The 23,360-nt window shown below is 43.9% G+C and overlaps 1 protein-coding gene across 1 annotated transcript in view; it reads left to right on the plus strand.

Moving 5' to 3' along the window:
* The first annotated feature begins 21,311 nt into the window (after positions 1-21,311).
* The window catches only part of LOC105893867 (egl nine homolog 1-like), a 33,370-nt gene continuing 31,321 nt past the window's right edge, over positions 21,312-23,360 (plus strand). The window contains exon 1 of the mRNA XM_031561891.2: positions 21,312-22,464. Within this exon, the coding sequence (XP_031417751.1) occupies positions 21,685-22,464 (780 nt within the window). The 5' untranslated portion in view covers positions 21,312-21,684. The remainder of the gene's footprint in view (positions 22,465-23,360) is intronic.

Here is a 23,360-nt window from a genome sequence, read left to right on the forward strand (position 1 = left end):
CTTGTTAAGATTGTATGCAAAGCAATAAATCAGTTTGTCATATGAGTACATCTTCGATATGGAAACAATGACGGCGTTCATCCAGGTAATAAAATGCCGTGTTGTGATCTTTATCAAGGATCATTTGTTTATAACAATGTGTAATCATCACACACACTCACCTGCATTTAATTTCCATGACTTAAAATAGCATTAGAGGGCACTCTAAAATCAAAATTTAAGATGAAATGTGTTGATTAGTATTCCTACAAGGAGCACGTTGTCATATAATTATCCTACAAAATAAAATAAATTAACCAGCAATCTATTTAACACACACCATAAGTCGTAAAGATGCAGTAGATAGAAAAGTCCAAATTAAGTTTTGTAACGGAAAGATAAACAAGCAAAAGAAACTTAAAACAACTATCTGATTCTAAAGGCATGTTACGTACAATTACCATTCCCATCACAGTAAAAACATTCCATTGCATTCTCTTTCTAAATTATAGAAATGTCGCTGATCTTTAGTGCCGTAGCCACTTACACGAGGCTAATGGCTAATATGCCATGGGTAAGCCCCTAAACTGACTGTGAACTGATTAACCCACCTGTTGTATAAATTAGGCGTTCAATTTGGGGCGTGTTGTGGCGTGGAGCAGGCTCAAAGACAGCGTGTAGCCTAATAAATGGCATATACAGTTGTTACTAACACCCCGTTATGTTGAGAAAATATGTCGAAGATTTTGAGGAATATTTGTACCGTATCTACCACTCTCTTTGTGGCCAAGATGATAACTTTGCTGCCTGCCTTCTGAGTACCATGCAAACTCCATTCCATAATTTCTGTTGGCACAGCACTCCGTGACACTTTTTGCCGAGGGGTCGGTTAAAGTGGAGTTCCCGAAATGCTCTTTCTGGTGTCTCAGCGGTGTGGTTGCATGACATAGCTTTGGCCACAAGATGGCATCACAGAGCTTTGGTCTCTAGGTGCAGCTGATTGAAACCAGAGGCTGACCATTCCACCAGTTACCTTCACCTTAAAGAACCTCTGACGAACTACACGATTTCTGTACGAGCTCTTGTTTTCTATAACAGCACAGCTCTATAAATAAAACACAATTACACGAGAATCAGCTTTGGAAAATAGTTTTGATAGAGGATACCATAGCTTTGATCTCACATGCTTGATTTTTAAGCAGCAGCTGCTCTCTCTAGCATTAAAAAAAAAAAAAATATATCGTCCCTCACTCACTAACTTGAATGACTTACACTCTTGGGATGATTCTCATCCAGATCATATTATGATGACTGTGATCATTTATGCACAGCCACATAATGAGAATAAAGCACTTAGGAGAGGTCTGGGAAGTTACCAAACTTGAGCCTGAACATCTGGCATCCTCGAACAGGTGAATCTATTCCGAAATCTAGATAATTCATGCAAAATATGAGTGATTTTACCTTTGATTTTTTATCAGAACTATTTTGCACAGTTGCATGATTTACAATTTTTTGGGACTGTGGACTTATAAACATGATTTCATAATTACAGATCGTCTAACACACATCATTTTATTATTTATCATTCTTTGACGAACATACAGGACTTTGTGATTTTGGATACTTGGCTATACTGCAAGGCTTCACTAATTCACCCATGACTTCCTGATTTTAGATCCTTTGGACAAACACACCGTGTAAGGCTTCAATGCACCCAGTGGTACCCCCCTTCAGGTTTCTACCCCAGACCCCCCTGCCCCCCTGCCCCCCTGCCCCCCTGCCCCCCTCACAGGAGGAGCGTGTGGCCCAAATGTCTCCCTATTTATTGGCATGTGTTGAGTAAACAGCCTGGCCAATAGGCACAGGAAAGAGGAGATGGTGTCCTGCTCTATTTTTACAGCCGGCAATTAACATCAAAGCGCACGGAGGAGGCCTCCATTCTCAGGCCCCGGTCCCACACGTAGGCCAGAGGGGTCTGCTGAGTTGGACACTTTCTCTCTCTCTCTCTCTCTCTCTCTCTCTCTTGCTCTGTCACTGTCGCTGTTGTTGTTGTTTTTTCTTTCTCTCTCTCCCCTCTCTCTCTCTCTCTTCACTCTTTCTGTCTCGCTCGCAATTGCTTTTCTTTCTTTATCATTCTCTCTCTCTCTCTCACACACACACACACACACACACACACACACACACACACACACATTTGCTCTTTGTTCCGGTTTCCTCTGTTTAGGCTAATACAAGAGAATATCCAAGTTGTTGTTGCTGTTTTTTTTTTCTTTTTGAAGGGGCGTGGAGAGGGAAAAAGTACAATAAGTGAAAGACACAGAGAGGGAAGACAGAAGATCCAGAGGCGTTGTGTGTATGTGTCAATTGTGTGAGAGAGAGGAAGAGTGATAAAGAGAGACAGAGATCAGAGATGGAGAGACAGTGTGTGTGCAACAGTGAGAGAGAGTGAGATAGTGTGTGGGTGTGTGTGTGTGCATGTGTGTGTGCGTGTGTGTGTGTGTGCATGTGTGTGTGCGTGTGTGTGTGTGTGGGTGTGCGTGCGTGTGTGTGTGTGTGTGTGTGTGTGTGTGTACATGCGTACGTGCATGCATGTGTGTGTGAGAGAGACCGGTGCAGACGTTGGTGCCCCAGGCATAGGATAGGCCTCTGTGGGGACTTGCAGCCAGTACTGCCCCTTGAAAGGCTACACACAGCCTTAACTGAGAGTCAACGACCAGGACACAGACACACACGCACACGCACACGCACACGCACACGCACACGCACACGCACACGCACACGCACACGCACACGCACACACAGACACTCACACAAACACACACACACACACACACAAAACTCACACGCACAATTTCACACAAACAAAACTCTACACTCTCAACAACCGGACACATCAGACTGTGACCATGACATCATTGTTCAATCAGAAAACAAACGGCAAACAGTTAGGGTTTTTGTATCGCTCCCAGTGTGTGTGTGTGTGTGTGTGTGTGTGTGTATCGTTCCCAGGTCCATCCCATGATGTTGTTTATTTACATTCGCCCTCTCTCTACGACGGGAAAAAACAAACCATGCGACTGATGGAGATAATTTGCAAACACTGCACAAACATGCCAGCGTCGCCACCGGCACACAAGTTTGCCAGCATGGGATGCCAATTGAGTCTGGGTGGCGCGGGTGGGGGTATGGGTGGCGAGGTCGGCGGCGTAGGGAGGAGAGGGGCCATTTGAAAAGGCATAGCAACACTAACAATAACCCCTTGGCACCCACACAGGCGCTGACGGACGGACGCCTAAATTCCGGGGCTCGTTGGCAGTGATGCGTTATTAGGCTATCGCCACAGCCAATCTGATCACCCACTGAGAGACGGATGCGGATGGTCCGGGGGCCTCGGCGACAAACTCATGGCACGCACGGACGTCCAAAACAATCGCCTGTCCGACAACCGAGTGCCGCATGAACGGACATGTCTGCACACCAAATAGAGCTCAGCTACCAATACAGGATCAATCAACCTGAACAGAATACCAGAACCAACAGCATCACAAATATAATAAAAGTCTGATGCAATGCTGTTAATGCTTTACAGAAGTGATAATATATAGTGTAGTAGTATAGTGATAATACATACCATTGTGTCCTGCACTGGTAACACCAATTGTGACTAATTCACTTTAAATTACTGCTTAACAAGTTAATGAATGTTAACAAGCCATTGACATCTGCATTAAGACACCGAAGGTGATGTTAAGTGCTGGACTTCAGGGTTTGTTTAGGTTAATGAATAGCCCTCCCACTCCCAGACTCAGTATCAACAGCATTGGCTAACATGAGCAAGTAATGAACCTCAGCTACAAGCGCCATTAAGATATATTAAACAATATATATATGTATAATATATACAATATCGGTCTATGTACTATATCTGTATTAGTTGTGTTGATAATAGTATCGTCTATGTCCTCTATCTGTATTAGTTGTGTTGATAATAGTATCGGTCTATGTCTTTATCAGTATTAGTTGTGTTTATAATAGTATCGGTCTATGTCTTTATCTGTATTAGTTGTGTTGATAATAGTATAGTTCTATGTCTTTATCTGTATTAGTTGTGTTGATAATAGCACACCAGGGGGAATGAAGTAACAAGCAGGCCAAGGAACAAACTGGAAGTGGTCAAACCTTATGGAAAAACCTGCTTTGTGGCAAAAAAAAGATTATATATTAAACATATGTATATTACATGTTATATAAAATTAATGTGATGTTTAGTATCATGCGCTGCTTCTTTCTTTGTGAATGGGGCTGTAAAACCATAACCACAGCGATAACCACCTACGCTAGCTCCCATATGTGAACGAGAAAGCTAGAGGGCTTTAAGGACTGTGTGTGTGTAGTTATGTACTGCTTTGCTAGTTAAATTGTACCTAGATTACTTGGATTACTCTGAATTTGCACTATCTTGGCAATTACCCTGTTTGCCAAGTTAGTTTCACTCAAGCCAAGGTTTGTCAAGCCACACCTCCAACAATCAGCCACTTTTGTGTAATCAAGATCTGGGAGGGCCTGTTTCACTGGACAGCAGGTATATAAGAGCTTACTACAGTCTTAATTACTTCAGAGAAAGCTAGAGGGCTTTAAGGACTGTGTGTGTGTAGTTATGTACTGCTTTGCTAGTTAAATTGTACCTAGATTACTTGGATTACTCTGAATTTGCACTATCTTGGCAATTACCCTGTTTGCCAAGTTAGTTTCACTCAAGCCAAGGTTTGTCAAGCCACACCTCCAACAATCAGCCACTTTTGTGTAATCAAGATCTGGGAGGGCCTGTTTCACTGGACAGCAGGTATATAAGAGCTTACTACAGTCTTAATTACTTCAGAGAAAGCTAGAGGGCTTTAAGGACTGTGTGTGTGTAGTTATGTACTGCTTTGCTAGTTAAATTGTACCTAGATTACTTGGATTACTCTGAATTTGCACTATCTTGGCAATTACCCTGTTTGCCAAGTTAGTTTCACTCAAGCCAAGGTTTGTCAAGCCACACCTCCAACAATCAGCCACTTTTGTGTAATCAAGATCTGGGAGGGCCTGTTTCACTGGACAGCAGGTATATAAGAGCTTACTACAGTCTTAATTACTTCAGAGAAAGCTAGAGGGCTTTAAGGACTGTGTGTGTGTAGTTATGTACTGCTTTGCTAGTTAAATTGTACCTAGATTACTTGGATTACTCTGAATTTGCACTATCTTGGCAATTACCCTGTTTGCCAAGTTAGTTTCACTCAAGCCAAGGTTTGTCAAGCCACACCTCCAACAATCAGCCACTTTTGTGTAATCAAGATCTGGGAGGGCCTGTTTCACTGGACAGCAGGTATATAAGAGCTTACTACAGTCTTAATTACTTCAGAGAAAGCTAGAGGGCTTTAAGGACTGTGTGTGTGTAGTTATGTACTGCTTTGCTAGTTAAATTGTACCTAGATTACTTGGATTACTCTGAATTTGCACTATCTTGGCAATTACCCTGTTTGCCAAGTTAGTTTCACTCAAGCCAAGGTTTGTCAAGCCACACCTCCAACAATCAGCCACTTTTGTGTAATCAAGATCTGGGAGGGCCTGTTTCACTGGACAGCAGGTATATAAGAGCTTACTACAGTCTTAATTACTTCAGAGAAAGCTAGAGGGCTTTAAGGACTGTGTGTGTGTAGTTATGTACTGCTTTGCTAGTTAAATTGTACCTAGATTACTTGGATTACTCTGAATTTGCACTATCTTGGCAATTACCCTGTTTGCCAAGTTAGTTTCACTCAAGCCAAGGTTTGTCAAGCCACACCTCCAACAATCAGCCACTTTTGTGTAATCAAGATCTGGGAGGGCCTGTTTCACTGGACAGCAGGTATATAAGAGCTTACTACAGTCTTAATTACTTCAGAGAAAGCTAGAGGGCTTTAAGGACTGTGTGTGTGTAGTTATGTACTGCTTTGCTAGTTAAATTGTACCTAGATTACTTGGATTACTCTGAATTTGCACTATCTTGGCAATTACCCTGTTTGCCAAGTTAGTTTCACTCAAGCCAAGGTTTGTCAAGCCACACCTCCAACAATCAGCCACTTTTGTGTAATCAAGATCTGGGAGGGCCTGTTTCACTGGACAGCAGGTATATAAGAGCTTACTACAGTCTTAATTACTTCAGAGAAAGCTAGAGGGCTTTAAGGACTGTGTGTGTGTAGTTATGTACTGCTTTGCTAGTTAAATTGTACCTAGATTACTTGGATTACTCTGAATTTGCACTATCTTGGCAATTACCCTGTTTGCCAAGTTAGTTTCACTCAAGCCAAGGTTTGTCAAGCCACACCTCCAACAATCAGCCACTTTTGTGTAATCAAGATCTGGGAGGGCCTGTTTCACTGGACAGCAGGTATATAAGAGCTTACTACAGTCTTAATTACTTCAGAGAAAGCTAGAGGGCTTTAAGGACTGTGTGTGTGTAGTTATGTACTGCTTTGCTAGTTAAATTGTACCTAGATTACTTGGATTACTCTGAATTTGCACTATCTTGGCAATTACCCTGTTTGCCAAGTTAGTTTCACTCAAGCCAAGGTTTGTCAAGCCACACCTCCAACAATCAGCCACTTTTGTGTAATCAAGATCTGGGAGGGCCTGTTTCACTGGACAGCAGGTATATAAGAGCTTACTACAGTCTTAATTACTTCAGAGAAAGCTAGAGGGCTTTAAGGACTGTGTGTGTGTAGTTATGTACTGCTTTGCTAGTTAAATTGTACCTAGATTACTTGGATTACTCTGAATTTGCACTATCTTGGCAATTACCCTGTTTGCCAAGTTAGTTTCACTCAAGCCAAGGTTTGTCAAGCCACACCTCCAACAATCAGCCACTTTTGTGTAATCAAGATCTGGGAGGGCCTGTTTCACTGGACAGCAGGTATATAAGAGCTTACTACAGTCTTAATTACTTCAGAGAAAGCTAGAGGGCTTTAAGGACTGTGTGTGTGTAGTTATGTACTGCTTTGCTAGTTAAATTGTACCTAGATTACTTGGATTACTCTGAATTTGCACTATCTTGGCAATTACCCTGTTTGCCAAGTTAGTTTCACTCAAGCCAAGGTTTGTCAAGCCACACCTCCAACAATCAGCCACTTTTGTGTAATCAAGATCTGGGAGGGCCTGTTTCACTGGACAGCAGGTATATAAGAGCTTACTACAGTCTTAATTACTTCAGAGAAAGCTAGAGGGCTTTAAGGACTGTGTGTGTGTAGTTATGTACTGCTTTGCTAGTTAAATTGTACCTAGATTACTTGGATTACTCTGAATTTGCACTATCTTGGCAATTACCCTGTTTGCCAAGTTAGTTTCACTCAAGCCAAGGTTTGTCAAGCCACACCTCCAACAATCAGCCACTTTTGTGTAATCAAGATCTGGGAGGGCCTTCAGCCAGGTGCAATCAGTGAGCATGCTACTTCCATAGGGCTGCTGCTGAAGCGTCAGCGGAAGTGTCAGCCCTCGTGCTCAGCCCTTTTCGTGTGAAGACCTTTTTGGGTAAAGACGTACAAGTCTACCTGTACAAGTCCACCGAAACAAGGTTCACAAACAAGGTAAACTTTTTCATTTTGACTCTGCCATAGCCATGTGTCACAGTAGCATCTCTGTTGTCACTGGTTGTCAAAAAAGATCACAGCGCAGCAGACGGCAGCGCAACCTGGGTAACCTCCGCTCACTTCAACAAACCTCATCTACTGTAACCTCTTTCTCTGTTGGCCTGTGGAACTGTCAGTCTGCAGTCAAGAAAGCTGATTTCATCTCAGGTTATGCCAACCACCTCTCCCTAGGGCTCTTAGCTCTCACGGAGACATGGATCACACCTGAAGACAATGCTACCCCCGGCAGCACTCTCCACCAACTATGCCTTCTCCCATACTCCCCGGCCATCTGGTCGTGGAGGTGGGACGGGGCTGCTGATTTCAGACAACTGGAAATTCACTCCACTGCTGCCTTCAAACAGGTATGCCTCCTTTGAATATCATGCAATTATGGTAACTGCTCCTGTTAAAACTTATGTGATTGTTATCTACCGTCCACCAGGACAGCAGGGTGATTTCATCCATGAGCTGGACACCCTGCTGTCATCCATCCCTGAGCAGGAGTGTCCAACACTCATCCTTGGCGACATGAACATCCACCTAGACAATCCCAACTCAGCTGACTTTCGAACCCTGGTTCACTCGTTCGACCTACAACAGGTCCCCACTCCTCCAACTCACAAAGCAGGAAAAGAGCTTGACCTCATCCTTGCTCGGAACTGCACCACGGACAACCTAACGGTAACCCCTCTGCATTGCTCGGACCACTTCTTCATTCGCTTCGATGTTCGGCTCATTGAGCAACCCTCTGTCCCCCCTCCGATGGTCTCGTTCCGGCGCAACCTCCGCAACCTCTCTCCCACCCACTTTTCCTCTCTGGTTTCTTCTGCTCTTCCACCTTTATCCACTTTCTCCTCACTAGGTGTCAATGATGCCACCGAAGCTCTCTGCTCCACTCTGAGCTCATGCTTGGACAGCTTGTGTCCACTTTCCACCAGACCTGCTCGATCTACCCAGTCTCATTCGTGGCTGAGTGATACCCTCCGAACGCAGCGCTCCAATCTCAGAGCGGCTGAGAGAAAGTGGCACAAATCTGCCGCGCTGGACGATCTTGCAAGCTACCAGACACTGCTGGCCTCCTTCTCATCCAGCATCACTGCTGCTAAGAAGACTTTTTCAATGACAAAATCAACGGTGCAACTGACGCTCGGAAACTATTCTCCACCTTCAAAACTCTGCTCTACCCTCCTCCTCCCCCCCCAGCTACTAACCTCACCGCTGATAACTTTGCTTCCTTTTTCACAGAGAAAGTGGCAGCCATCGGGCAACAGTTCGACCAACTGTCCCCCTCCCCTAAGGGCGCAACCGTCAATAGCTCATCTTTTCCTTCTTTCATCCCTCTCAGCGAGAGTGAGGTCTCCAAAATCCTAACAGGTAAGCCGTCCAACTACATGCCCGCTGGACCCCATCCCATCCAACATCCTTCAAGCCATATCGCCTGCCGTCTTACCGGCAATAACACAGGTGATTAATGCTTCATTTAATTCTGGAACATTTCCTTCTCTTTTCAAAGTGGCTCGGGTAACGCCGCTGCTCAAGAAGCCGTCTCTCGATCCCACTCAGGTGGAAAACTATCGACCGGTCTCACTTCTCACGCTCCTATCTAAAACCATTGAGAGGGCAGCTTCCAAACAGGTCACCGAGTTCCTGTCAAAGAACAATCTCCTCGATCCGAACCAGTCTGGCTTCAAAAGCGGTCACTCCACCGAAACAGCCCTGTTGTCTGTAATGGAGGCCTTAAAAACAGCTAGAGCAGCAGCTCAATCCTCGGCTCTCGTCCTGCTTGACTTATCAGCTGCGTTTGATACAGTCAACCACCGCATCCTTCTGTCCATACTGTCAAGTATGGGCATTTCTGGCAATGCGCACTCCTGGTTTGAATCCTACCTCACTGGGCGCTCGTTCAACGTGTCATGGCAAGGTCAGCTGTCTGTACCTCACCGCCTCACCACTGGGGTGCCCCAAGGCTCGGTGATGGGACCACTTCTCTTTGCCATTTACACCACCTCGTTGGGCCCTATCATCCGCTCGCATGGTTTTTCCTACCACTGTTATGCCGATGATACTCAACTGTTTCTGTCTTTCCCTCCTGAGGACACCACGGTCTCGACGCGGATTTCGGACTGTCTCGCTGATATATCCACATGGATGAAAAATCACCACCTTCAGCTGAACCTGGCCAAAACGGAACTGATGGTCTTCCCAGCCAAACAGGTCATCCACCACAACATCAAGATCAATACTGACTCTTTATCTCTTGCTCCATCCAAAACAGCAAGAAACCTCGGGGTCATTATTGATGACCAACTGACCTTCACGGCCCACATCGCCTCTGTCTCCAGGTCGTGCCGCTTTGCGCTATACAACATCCGCAAAATCAGGCCGTACCTAACCCAGTATGCCACCCAGCTGCTGGTGCAAACCTTGGTGAGCTCCCGCCTTGACTACTGCAACGCCCTCCTAACGGGCCTGCCGGCTTGCGTGGTGAAAACCACTACAGATGATCCAGAACGCGGCGGCGCGTCTGGTGTTCAACCAACCGAAAAGGGCACACGTCACCCCGCTACTCATCGAGCTCCACTGGCTGCCAGTAGCTGCTCGCATTAAGTTCAAGTCACTTATGCTTGCCTACAGAGTGCTTACTGGTTCTGCTCCCACCTACCTAAATGTTACACCCAGGACGCTGCGCTCGTCTAGTGAGCGTCGTTTGGCACTGCCGTCCGTGCAAGCACGGCAATCCAGACTATTTTCATTTGTAGTTCCACGTTGGTGGAACGAACTGCCTAGTACTACCAGAGCAGGGGCGTCCCTCTCTACCTTCAAGAAGCTTTTGAAGACCCAACTCTTCAGAGAGCACCTCCCCTCCTAACTGGCACCTGACTAGCGCTTAACTTGCACTTCAGCAGTTACATTCCTGCACTTCTTTTTCCTCTTTTCTAGGTTGTTGTTTTTCTAATTCTCATGTAAAGTAGTATTTATTGTTACACCATGCTTTTTTATTGCTCTTAGCTTGACTGTTCTCTCCCTTGTACGTCGCTTTGGACAAAAGCGTCTGCTAAATGACTAAATGTAAATGTAAATGTAACTCAAATCACCCCCACAGTCAGGTTTACTTAAGGTAACAAGAGCAGGGCAAACAGAGAGAGAGAGAGAGGGAGAGAGAGGGAGAGAGAGAGAGAGAGGGGGAGGGGGAGGAAGAAAGAGAGAGAAAAAGAGAGAGAGAGAGGGAAGAAGAAAAGAGAGAGAGACATGGAGGGAGAAAAAGAGAGAGACAGCGGGAGGGAGGAAGAAAGAGAGAGAGAGAGAGAGAGAGAGAGGGAGAAAAAGAGAGAGAGAGACAGGAAGGAAAAAAAGAAGACATAGTCAGAGAGTGGGAGGGGAAAAAAAGGTCTGGCACACCTGACTTCCTCTCTACTGTAAACAGTTGGCTTGAGGAGCCTGTATGAGCCGGAGCCAAGAACAGCAGGCCCTGAACCTGAGAGGCAATAGGGGCAGAGAGAGAGGAGTACCTGTGACTCGTGTGATGCGGAGCAATGACCCCTTAGTAATGACACAGAGCCGGCCACAGAGACCTAGTGAAGGAGAAACACACAGGACACTCACACACACTCACGCACACACGCTCACACTCACACTCACACTCACACTCACTCACACTCACGCACACACACTCACACTCACTCACACTCACTCACTCACTCACAGACACACTCTCTCACACACACACTCTCACACTCACACAGCACAACAGACAGACACATACACACACACACACACATCACACACATTCACACAAACACACAGCACACATACACACACTCACTCACTCACTCACACACACACACACACACACAGAAGACACAAACACACACATACACACACACTCACACACACACAGCACAACAGACACACACACACACACTCACACACACACAGCACAACAGACACACACACACACGGCACAGACACACATTCACAGGACACACACACACACACACACAGCACCACAGACACACACACACACACACACAGACACACACAGACACACACACACTCAAATGGCCATGGACCTGCACATTCACGTACATAATACACATAGAGCCCTAATTTGCACATCAACAACTGCACAATGAAAACAGGTGGGGGATACCTATATTTGCTCATTTTTATGGACACAAAGCATGCCACAATCAAGCATAAATGGGTCGAGTAATTACTGGATTGTGGCAAATGAAGTCATTCTTTATCAGCCAATGACAGTGATTCGACAATACCTTAGCTTTAGGTCATGCGCAGCAGACTTTGCATGTTGTTAGCCACGTTGCCCAACAATGAAATTAGAGGCCGTAATAGATTATACACATACTGTACACATTCATAGCTCATACACACACACACACACACACACACACGCACATACTGTACACATTCATAGTTTATACACACACACACACAACACACACACACACACACACACACACACACACATACTGTACACATTCATAGCTCATACACACACACACACACTCACACACGCACATACTGTACTGCACACACACACACACACACACACACACACACACACACACTTGCTTGCTTGTAGTTGTCCATCGAGGCCGATGATGACGTCCACTTCTGACTCTCAACGGTGAGTTTTCTGGTGGCTGTATAGTCCTATCCTGGATCCACAGGTCTTGTCGCAGGTGGGACATGCGAATGTAGTAGTGGTGGTACTGGCAACCTTGGTTGTTTTTCTTGTATGCCTTCTTTCTTGCCTTTCCTGTCTCCTGGCTGTCCTGTCCTCCTCCAGTGCTTTGGTCCCGTCTTGGCACATCTGACGCCAGGTGTTACGGTCAGCAGCCAAGCCCTCCAGGTCCCCAGGCCTGATTTTGCACTTCTTTAGCGCTGTTTTTATCTGGTCTTTATAGCGCTTCTTCTGCCCTCCAGCAGAGCGTTGGCCTTGGGCGAGCTGGCCATACAGCACTTTGTGAGGCAGCTGATTGAGGCATACACACACACACACACACACACACACACACACACTGTACTGCACACACACACACACGCTCGCACGCACACACACACACAAACACACACACACACACACACACACACACACACTGTACACATTCATAGCTCATAACCCATGGCATGTAACAGCACACAGCAGCATTCCCAAACACTCAGATTCACAAATGCCTACATACATGTTAGTACACAAACACACACACGCATACACATACATAAACAAACACACACACAAACGCACATAAACACATACACACACACACGCACGCTTACAAGTTTACTTTGTTGCGGGGCAATGATATTACTAGGGTATTGAGAGCAATAATGTGTGTGACTTTATAAGGCCATCACCATGTGTGTGTGTGTATGTGTGCATGTGTGTGTGTATGTGTGTATGTGTGTATGTGTGCGTGTGTGTGTGTATGTGTGCGTGTGTGTGTGTGTATGTGTGCGTGTGTGTGTGTATGTGTGCGTGTGTGTGTGTGTGCATTTGGTCTATTATTATGCATTCAGCAGTGTGGTGGTTGGTGCTCATGAGTAGACGCTTGCACACACTCTCACACAAACACACAATTCTCTGTTTCTTTGTCTCTCTTTTCTCATCTTTAACACACACTCTCTCACTCTCACACAAACACACACACACACACACACACACACACACACACACACACACACACACAAACTCATACTAATGCCTGAAATCCAATGAGAGACAACCCCATCGGTAAACAAACCTGCTGGATGTGATAATGAACTCATTAATTATTTTATTAATGACTTAACTAACTAATCAGTACACATTAAAGGTGCAAACAAAATATCCCGCGGCTTTTACAAATTATGTTATTCTGAAGATGTGATAAAAATAGTGTCCAACAGTATTCCTTTGCATATTCCCCTTAAAAATGATCAACCCATTTATATCAGAGTTTACGTGTGAAAAAGAACACTTTTTATATCAACAAAACTCTCCTGTCATCAAAGCATTCCTAAGAGGCTGTGTACAAAAGACATATCTCTTCAAAACATCTTGGCTGAATCTTCTTTTGGTGCAATGCATTTTTTATTTTTTTATTTTCCATAAGCTTACTAAAGGTACATCAACAAGCAGCGTTGTATCAGGTTTCATGTGAGAAAAAAGAACCCCTTTGACATCTCTCTTATCACAATAAGGACAGATATTTTAAAAACTCTTAACAGAAACCTCTTTATGTCTATTTGTGCACACACACACACACACACACACACACACACACACACACACACACACACACACACACACACACACACACACAGATCTTCTGTGTTGACACATGGCACAGTTTGCACCAGTGGACCACACACACAGTCTCCCCCCGTCCTCCTCTGTCCTCTCCGTGTGCCGCGTACGTGCCGCGCGGGCCGTCCACGTGAGCCAGCCTCACACCAAAGCGGAGCGGGCAGTATAGGATGCCCCCGCCAGCGATGCCCATGCCACCCATGCCAGGCATGCCACGCATGCTTCACCCCTCTGGGCTGGAGGAGGGGGTGAAAACAAGAGCAGGTGTTGGCCTCCACGCGCTAACGCTTGCACTCTTGGGTTGTGTGTTTGAAACGATTCAGATCCAGAACATATGAGACCCAATGTGATGATCCAGTACAGTAATTTGTAGTGATATTTTGAGTAAGTATTTTGTAGTAAGTATTTTGAGTGAGTATTTTGTAGTGGTATTTTGAAGTGATATTTTGAGTAAGTATTTTGTAGTGGTATTTTGAAGTGATATTTTGAGTAAGTATTTTGTAGTGGTATTTTGAGTTAGTATTTTGTAGTGGTATTTTGAGTTAGTATTTTGTAGTGGTATTTTGCAGTGGTATTTTGAGTAAGTATTTTGTAGTGGTATTTTGAAGTGAGTATTTTGAGTAAGTGTTTTGAGTGAGTATTTTGTAGTGAGTATTTTGTAGTGGTATTTTGAGTTAGTATTTTGCAGTGGTATTTTGCAGTGGTATTTTGGTATTTTGAGTAAGTATTTTGTAGAGAGTATTTGTAGTGAGTATTTTGTAGTGAGTATTTGTAGTGAGTATTTTGTGTGGTATTTTGATTATTAACCAAGGGAACACATCTCCACAACCCTGCCCCAAAACATGCCACCCATTGCCCTGGGTCGTCTGAGGGCGAGGGCACTGTGGCGCAGAGACACTAGGGCTGTGGAAGGCAAGGCTAGGGAGTGAGTGTATGTGTGTGTGTGTGTGTGTGTGTGTGTGTGTTGGGGGGGGGGGGGGGGGGGCAGGAATGTGGTGGAAATGACATCCAGTAAAAAGAAAAAAAGAAAAATACAGGTAAACAGTTAAGCTGGTGCTGATCTGGAAATAACTAGAAGTCTGCACACACTGAAGTTACCTCTCAGTGTGTGTGTGTTATTTACCTGAACACACCAGTGACATTTTCAACGTAAAGCTCTTCATCAGGAAGAAAATATTATGGGATGGACATCAACCCATCTCATTTCCACCCCCCCCCCTTCTCCCAAATATATGCAGTTCAGGGTGCAGAACAAAGCGGGCACTGTTTGCCTGAGCGCAGTCTGAGTCCACTGATAAGGGCAGATAAGGGGGCTCAATGCCAGCACCAGCCGCGGGGTCGACACTGGGCCTGCTAAGAAGAAATACACACGCTCTCGGGATGAGCTAGCTCAGCTGGCTGTCCCGATTTAAGAATCCCCGGCCCTATTCCATGCTCTGCTTGAGGTTCTACGAGGTTTTTAAAAACGTTTCGTTTTGTTTGTACCATTAAAACTGTAAGCCATAAGGTTTTGACGGACTGGTGAAGGGTACAGACAGCTAATGTTCTAGAAACTTCTGTGGCTCCTGTGAAGGCGTGGAGCAGTGGGAGAGTTGGAGGAGGGATGAGAGGAGAAGCACTTGACTGACTGGAAAGCAGGGACATGCGGTCAGGGGAGGCAGGGCAGGCAGAGCCTGTCATCGTGAAAAGTAAAACAAACAAAAAAAATATTAATATGTCTACTGATCTGTGCTATAAATGCAATTTCTGCATTATTCCAATCATTTCGAGCATTTTAATAATAAAAATCGCTGAATTTGTGCATGTCCTGATCAAACAGACAGGAGACAGCGAGACAGTGAGGCAGTGCCTCACCTCAGATTGCGCAATCCCTCACAAACTGGGTCTAGCGCATGCGTGCGCATGCGTAGAACCCATTTAGTCTTGTTGATCTGAGATAAAACCGCATTATAATAAAGAACGAGACCATGCAAAAATGGCAAGATGAATGGGAATCTGACCCTAAAGCTAGGCAATATCATAAAGTGCAAAGCCAGGTAGGAGGGAAAAGAGTCTGTGCATTGGGTTTTGATAGAAGAGAGGAAGTGGTATATACCAGACTAAGATTAGGTCACACAGGTCTTGATTCCACACTTAAGATGATAGGAAAAGGTAATGGTTTATGTACTGAATGTAATGTTAAGGAAGATGTTGATCATGTCCTTTTTAATTGTAAGAAAAATAATGAGTTCAGAATGAAATGGCAAGAGGTTGAAGCTGAAAATGATAGGCTTATAAATGATATTCTAGAGGAACAAGGGATGCAACAAGACAGAATCAAAGCTTTTGTTATGTTTCTGAATGATTCAGGTCTAATGAAAATAATCTAATTTAATTATTTATTTATTTTCAATTTTTTTTAAATTTTTTATTTTATTTTATTATTTATGAACAATAGTATAACCTGGCCATCAGTCCCTTTACACACTCCTGTATAGTCGGTGGCGGTATACGCTATTATCGCTGTACCAAAAAGAAGAAGAAGAAGAAGAAGAAGATAAAACCGCATTGAAAAAGCACGGAGGTGAGGCACACAGTACCTCTGCCTCAACGAAGGGTGCGTGCGAGAGCCCACCGGTCGGGTTTATGCTGGTTCTGCCATTGCTCTTCTTCTACACTTATATTTGACTCTGACTGCGAAAATTCTATTGCTAAGCTAAAACATTTCTTAAAACTGGACTTTCAATCAAAACGTGGTGATCAATAATGGGAGACCAAAGCCGGAGCTAAAAGGTATGCTTCAAACGACGGGACAGAAGATAACTCGATCGACTTCTCACATTCAAAGCCAAATTCCTTTGAAAATGTTTGGAACCTCAAGAATACATTTGGTTTTGGACGTACAGCGGCAGCTCCGTTGATTTCCATTATTTCTCTTAGGTTTGTTTAAAATGTCTATGTGAAGTCATTTAACATCACACAAGTGGTTGTGATCACCAAGACTACTTTTTATTGGTGAGCTGATTTTGATAAATTAAGCTTAAATTGCAGCTAAATTGTGTTTCGTGGTTGCTATGGGTATCCAGTTGCTACGCTAGCTAATTAGCTAGCTAAGGCCGCGTTCACACTTGACTTCTTTTTTTAGAAAAAGCGCTGCCTTCAGCGCCTTGTGAGCGCTTCAGCACGAGAATTCTGTAACCTTAACAACGGGAATCATACATTCGTCTATACTCCTGAGCAAGCTACAGTGGTAATAGCTAGCGAGCTGTTTACGGTCACAACCCACAGAAAGTTCAAAATGCCCGGGATATGTTGTGCTGTTGGATGCAACAACAGTCGCCAAAGAAAACCTAGATATACAATTGATACAATCGTGAATAATTGTTGTGTCTTATCAGAGCTAAACTCTCCTGAGCAAGCTAGAGTGCTAATAGCTAGCGAGCTGTTTAGCCCTTTACTAAGGGCTTTAGCTACAACTCGTTAGCCCATATTGGCACTCTTGCTTGCTCAGGAACGTTTAGCTTTGATAAGATCCAGCAATAATTCACGATTGTTTCAATTAACCACCACCAAAATAACACGGTTGATAATCACTGTTTGAATTACTGCTGTTTGAATTACTGCTACGTGTCCTGTGATCACATAAATATTGTTTTTGTCTCCAAATGCCATATCTTGGTGTCGTTCATCCATCCTGCAACTGCATAATGCATCTGTACTCTTGAAATCTCCGGTTTATGGGGATGGATTATGTAAGATAAATGTAAATGTCGGGAAAAGAAAGTTGGGGCAGATGCTTTACAAAAACACAGAGGAATTGCTATTGACTAGTAGCATGCTAACATTAGTTAGGTGGCTCATACACCTCGCAAATCCTCTTAGACGGATCTTTCAGTTACAATAATGGGTTTTTATATTGAACAGTGTCTATTTCTCTGTAACTTTCTAAAAATCTAAGCAAAAAAAGGTAAAACTAAAAACTTGTAGGTACAAATACGATGATCTACGGAGTTTGGTCCGTAAGGTAGTAGGTTACTAGGGAATGTACACGCATACCTATTCTCCTCGTTCTGATTGGTCAGCTGTCAAAAAGGCGCTTGACGTCACCCAGCGCTTTTCTGAAAAGTTGAGAAAATTGAACTCAAAAAGGCGTTTTTAGAAGTTTTTAAAAGGTGGGCGCTTTTTAAAAAGGCGTCCGCCTTTTGCCTTTTCCCATAGGGTTGCATGTAAAAAAGGCGCTGGCAGTCGAAAAAAATAAGTCAATTGTGAACGCGGCCTAAGGAAACTTAATAAACTTAAACGATTTAATTGGAAGAGTTCAATTTGCATGAAATGATAGCTGGTCATCTAGCTGATGCTATAGTCTCCTCGATTTAACTCTTAAAATTATAATGGGAAAAAGTAGTCAGTAGTTTGTATGAAAGAGTTCATATTCACGAGTTCATATTCATGAGTGTATATTCCCACATATTAAAGTGGCATTATGCAGTAATTGTACTTCAGGGTTAGGGTTAGGTTTTATCTTAAAATAACAGCTTAAAAAAAATTGGGGCGCTACAATGACTTTTAACATGGAATCGCTTCCGTGCCATTGCCATACCAGGGTCCGTAGGCATATTACTGCGTTATGTAGGTTTGCCTGAAGCCGCCCGGTTTCTACTGTCTGCCGAACTAGTAAGTAGCTTATTTGCCGTCTTGCTTTGTCTTGTGTTGCACTTGCTTGATGTTTGACTGTGTTAGGACAGTTGTTGACTAACTAGTTTGTCATAGTGTCTAAGTAAGCACATTTCAAGAGGTTTCGCTAGTTTTAGTCGCTAGCATCTTGTTAGCGATTAGCAATTCTTCCGTTATGCTGCTTTAACACAAGTTCATCACAAACTAGCAGCTGCCAACTGTATGTACCTTAATTATACCTGTGTAAAGTGTGAATTAAGATACTCTATTGGGTTTATGTATTTGTAAATCTGACTCTGAAAGAGTCAGTGCCTCACCAGCCACGAACCTCACTGCACGTCACTGCTGGAAAGAGACACACTTTTTCATGCCTGCCTGTGTGTGTGTGTGAGCATCTTCGTGAACCTATACACATGTGTGTGCATGTGGGAATGAGGCAGAGAGAGAAAGGGAGGGAGAGAGAGAGAGAGAGAATGCAAAAATAAAGGTAGACTAGCTTGAGTGGCTGCATGTAGAAACTCTATTATAGTATTGTATGTATGTATATATGTTGCTGTACAAATAACAAATAACGTTCTCCACAAGAAAACGCACACGCACACACACGCACACACACACACACACAAAATGGCTGCTTTATGAATTTGTGGGAAGTGCCTAAGGTCACGTCGTTGGATACTTTCAAGTAATTTCTCTGCGCTGTTAATCTCACAGTCACTTCCACAGCCTCCAGATAACCACAGAACAGCTGATAAAAACTAAACTTCTAATGATGCCCTCTGAAAAAAAAAGAAAAAAGGGAAAAAAAAGCTTGGCAGACAAAGTGTGTGTGTGTGTGTGTGTGTGTATGTGCTCTGAATGCTTCATAAACACGTAGATAGTGGTGGGAAAGTGGACTTTCTCAGTAAGTCCAGCCTTATCCAGTGTGGGTGTGTGGTGTGGGGAAAGATAATGCAACCACCACCACACACACACACACACACACACACACACACACACACACACACACACACACACACACACAGTGTTCTCCTTAGTATCAGGGAACCATATTAGAAATGTTTGGTGATAAGGTGATAAGACAAAACAAGACAAATGAACAAGGCTCTGGCACTGTGAAAAAAGGACTACTGGTAATAAGAGCTGCTTGAAATGATTGCTGCCGTAAAACTCATGGACAGATATGAGAATGAAGCATTTAGCGAGCATGTATGTACTCTCAAACACACACACACACACACACACACACACACACACACACACACACACAGACACAGTGGCAGACACAGAGACAAGCTAATTAGCACATGAAGCTAGACACACACACTTGTATGCACACACTGACATGCCGCATTCAATTAGAGGCAATGCCCTCCAGAATGATTGGCACCCTTGGTAAAGATGATGGAAAAGGCGTATAAGAAAATCCCTTCCTTAGTTATTAACCTTAATAGTATATATTAAAATGGGACAAATGTAATCTGAGAATAAATAAATAAAGTCGTATACGTCACAGTTATTGGCACCCCAAGAAATCTGAATTAAAGAAACGTCAAGTAAGCATAATCCTGTGCATATTTAATAAGTTGGCCTAAGTTGTAATAAGAAGTTTTAAGCTGTCATCAATCATTACCTGTCTCACTGGGGGTATAAAAATGAGGGGACAGGGCCCAAATCCCTTAGTCATCCATCACCATGGGGAATATTCAAGAGCATTCTACTGCAATAAGGAAATAGTGTGTTGACCTGCGTAAGCCATGAAGCACAAGTGTTAAATATGGTGGAGGATCTGTTAGGCTGTGGGGCTGTTACTCCTCCAAGGGCCATACCAGTTTTGTTCACATACATGGCATAAGGGATTCCAGGAAGTACCAGATGATTTCAAATCCAAATCTGGCGGCCTCTGCCAAGAAGCTAAAACTTGGCCGTGGTTGGATCTTCCAGCAGGGCAACGATCCAAAGCACACATCAAAATGGTTAAATAAACACAAAATCAAGATTTTGCAATGGCCATCCCAGTCCCCTGACCTACATCGAATTAAAAACCTGTGGGTTGAACTCAAGAGGAGAGTGCATTGGGCATTCACAAACACACACACACACACACACACACACACACACTCACACACACACACACACACACACACACACACACACTTCATTAATTGGACTCTATTTGGTCCAGAATGTCATAGTTAAGCAATTACTGTTTCTGTGTTTTCATTCAGTATAATTTAGTGATGTAGAAAGTTTATTTTTTTGTAAGACTGTGGGCAAATTAAATATGGATGTTGTAATTGAATGATGTACTATATATGAACAATTACAGACAAATCTTACTAGTTGTTTTCTTTTCCCCGTGTCAACCGTTGTGCTATGTATCAAAAACGTTATACCCATAGATGTTTTATGCAACGCATGCATAACATGTCTATCGCGGTCAAATTGCATAACGGTAATATTATGAGATATCAAATGACATAACAACAGTAGCTATTTTAGGTGAAAGGCCCGGTAGGTTTGTAAATGCATTCACTGGTGGACCATAGACATAGAACTAGTGGTTCGCTGATTTTTTCTATGTACATCAGTAAAATAAATCACCAGAGGAACTGTGATGGTTTGGTTGCGTACAATCAGCAATGAACTTTCTGTAATCCTCTGACTACATCGCCTACAATGCTGTGTCATTGGTAAGTCTGCGCTCTGATTGGGCCGCAGGCTTGTTCCGCCCTAAAATGTGCTGACGTCAGGGGCAGGGTTTGGAGTACGTGTGGTGAGCGAGGAAAAAAAGAGGAACGGCTGGCGCCATGCGTCCCCACTGGGCTGATACTCGTTTTTGGGCTAACGTAGAAGTTAATAGACATTATGCGGTAAAGCACGGGAATTGTTTTGTGCCTACGGATGTACATAAAGAGTGAGCAACAAAGTGCGTGTGATGTTATTGTTTGGCGGCGGGGCGAAGGCGGACATACCATTCTCGCTAACGCTAGCGTCGTTGCGGTGGACACTCCAAACTTGCACGTTAGCTGTGGGGCAAGGAAAGCGGCGAATTTAAAGGGAAAGAGCTCTCCGGACGGTTAAACCTTAGCTATGGAAAAGGGAAGCTCCAAGGAGGTCACCGGTACCGACCTGGACCGGGACCGCCAATACTGTGAACTTTGTGGTAAAATGGAGAACCTGCTGAAGTGCGGCCGGTGCCGAAACTCTTTCTACTGTAGTAAAGAGCACCAGATACAGGACTGGACCAAGCATAAGCGAATTTGCAAGAAGGAATCCGATAAATCTCAGTGTCCGGCGGAGTCCGGAGCAGCGCAGCCTGTCACAGGAACAGGACAGGAACGGCTGTCGCGAAAGAATAGTGACAAGCAGAGCGACGCGGCTACGCAAAGCACTTCGCAAACGGGCCCTTCCAACCCACCACCAGACGGTGAAAGAATGAAAGATTTTATCACTTCAGCGGCGGGCTCGGGTGGCGTAGACGACGACAAACAAACGGGGGACGGAATTACCAACAACACCAAGCCCAACGGACAAACGAGGTCCCCCCCGCAAAGACTGGCTATGGAGTATATAGTTCCATGTATGAACAAGCATGGCATTTGCGTCGTTGACAACTTCATCGGCGAAGAGACTGGTTTGAATATTCTGGAGGACGTCAAAGCCCTGCACCAGAGCGGAAAATTCACTGACGGTCAGCTTGTCAGTCAAAAAAGCGATTCTTCCAAAGACATAAGAGGGGACAAAATTACTTGGATTGAGGGAAGAGAACCCGGCTGCGAGAAAATAGCTTTTCTGATGAGTCGAATGGACGACCTAGTCAGACACTGTAATGGTAAACTGGGGAACTACATAATAAACGGAAGGACGAAGGTGAGTAATAATGAAAATCAATCTCATGTAAACTATCTCTGCCAGTAAATGGTTATTGTGATCATGCAGTGATGATTCATAACCACTGCGATGAATGTAGGGCAAGAGACGTTGACACGTTTCTGGCGGATAAGGTTATGTTTGCACAAACAATCGACCACCCCTGTAAAGTCAAACTTCAAAAGCACGTCACCTGATTTTTACTGACCTTCAAAGTGGGTTGTTGCAAAGGGTAAACAATGGGTCAGTTTAGCCAGCCACTATTTGCTGGTAATGTGTTTACTCATTGAAGAAATAAAATGCGTTTAATATGACGCATTTGAAGCTTTGAGAAACGCACATGTGATATCCGTTTGACGTTATTTACCAGAACTCTGGAAGAGGATTATGAAGTGAACACCGCTCGACGCCTTTTTTTGTAACCAAGTAATTAGCTATCTATGTACATGTGGTCCACAGTTAAGCCTATATGCAGACAAGGTGTCATTTACGCTGGTGACATGTCCCCACCACTTTTTGCAATCACCAGTTTTGTCCCCACCACTTTTGACAACTGAACATAAAATCTCACTTCAGTAAATCGCAAGCTTCAAACAAAGTGCTTAATCCCCGGTTTATAAATCGAAGTGATAAACGAAAATGAAAGTTGTGTGAAGTTACAATGTAGGTATTCTTCCCCAGTCGCAAGCAATCGCCTTGCTGTTCCAGTGCATTATGTTACATTTAAAATGCACGAATTTCTATCGAATGTCAGAAACATGTTACTTCTCTTCCTGGCCTTGTCTCTTTTTAAAACGCTCTAACAGAGTTTTAAAGTGTTATTGCCATCGCAATTTTGGTTCTACATAAATGTACACAGTCCTGCATTGTACTCGAACCTTCACCCTCGGACACCG

The sequence above is a fragment of the Clupea harengus genome, chromosome 24 (genome assembly GCF_900700415.2).
Source record: "Clupea harengus chromosome 24, Ch_v2.0.2, whole genome shotgun sequence".
Taxonomy (NCBI): domain Eukaryota; kingdom Metazoa; phylum Chordata; class Actinopteri; order Clupeiformes; family Clupeidae; genus Clupea; species Clupea harengus.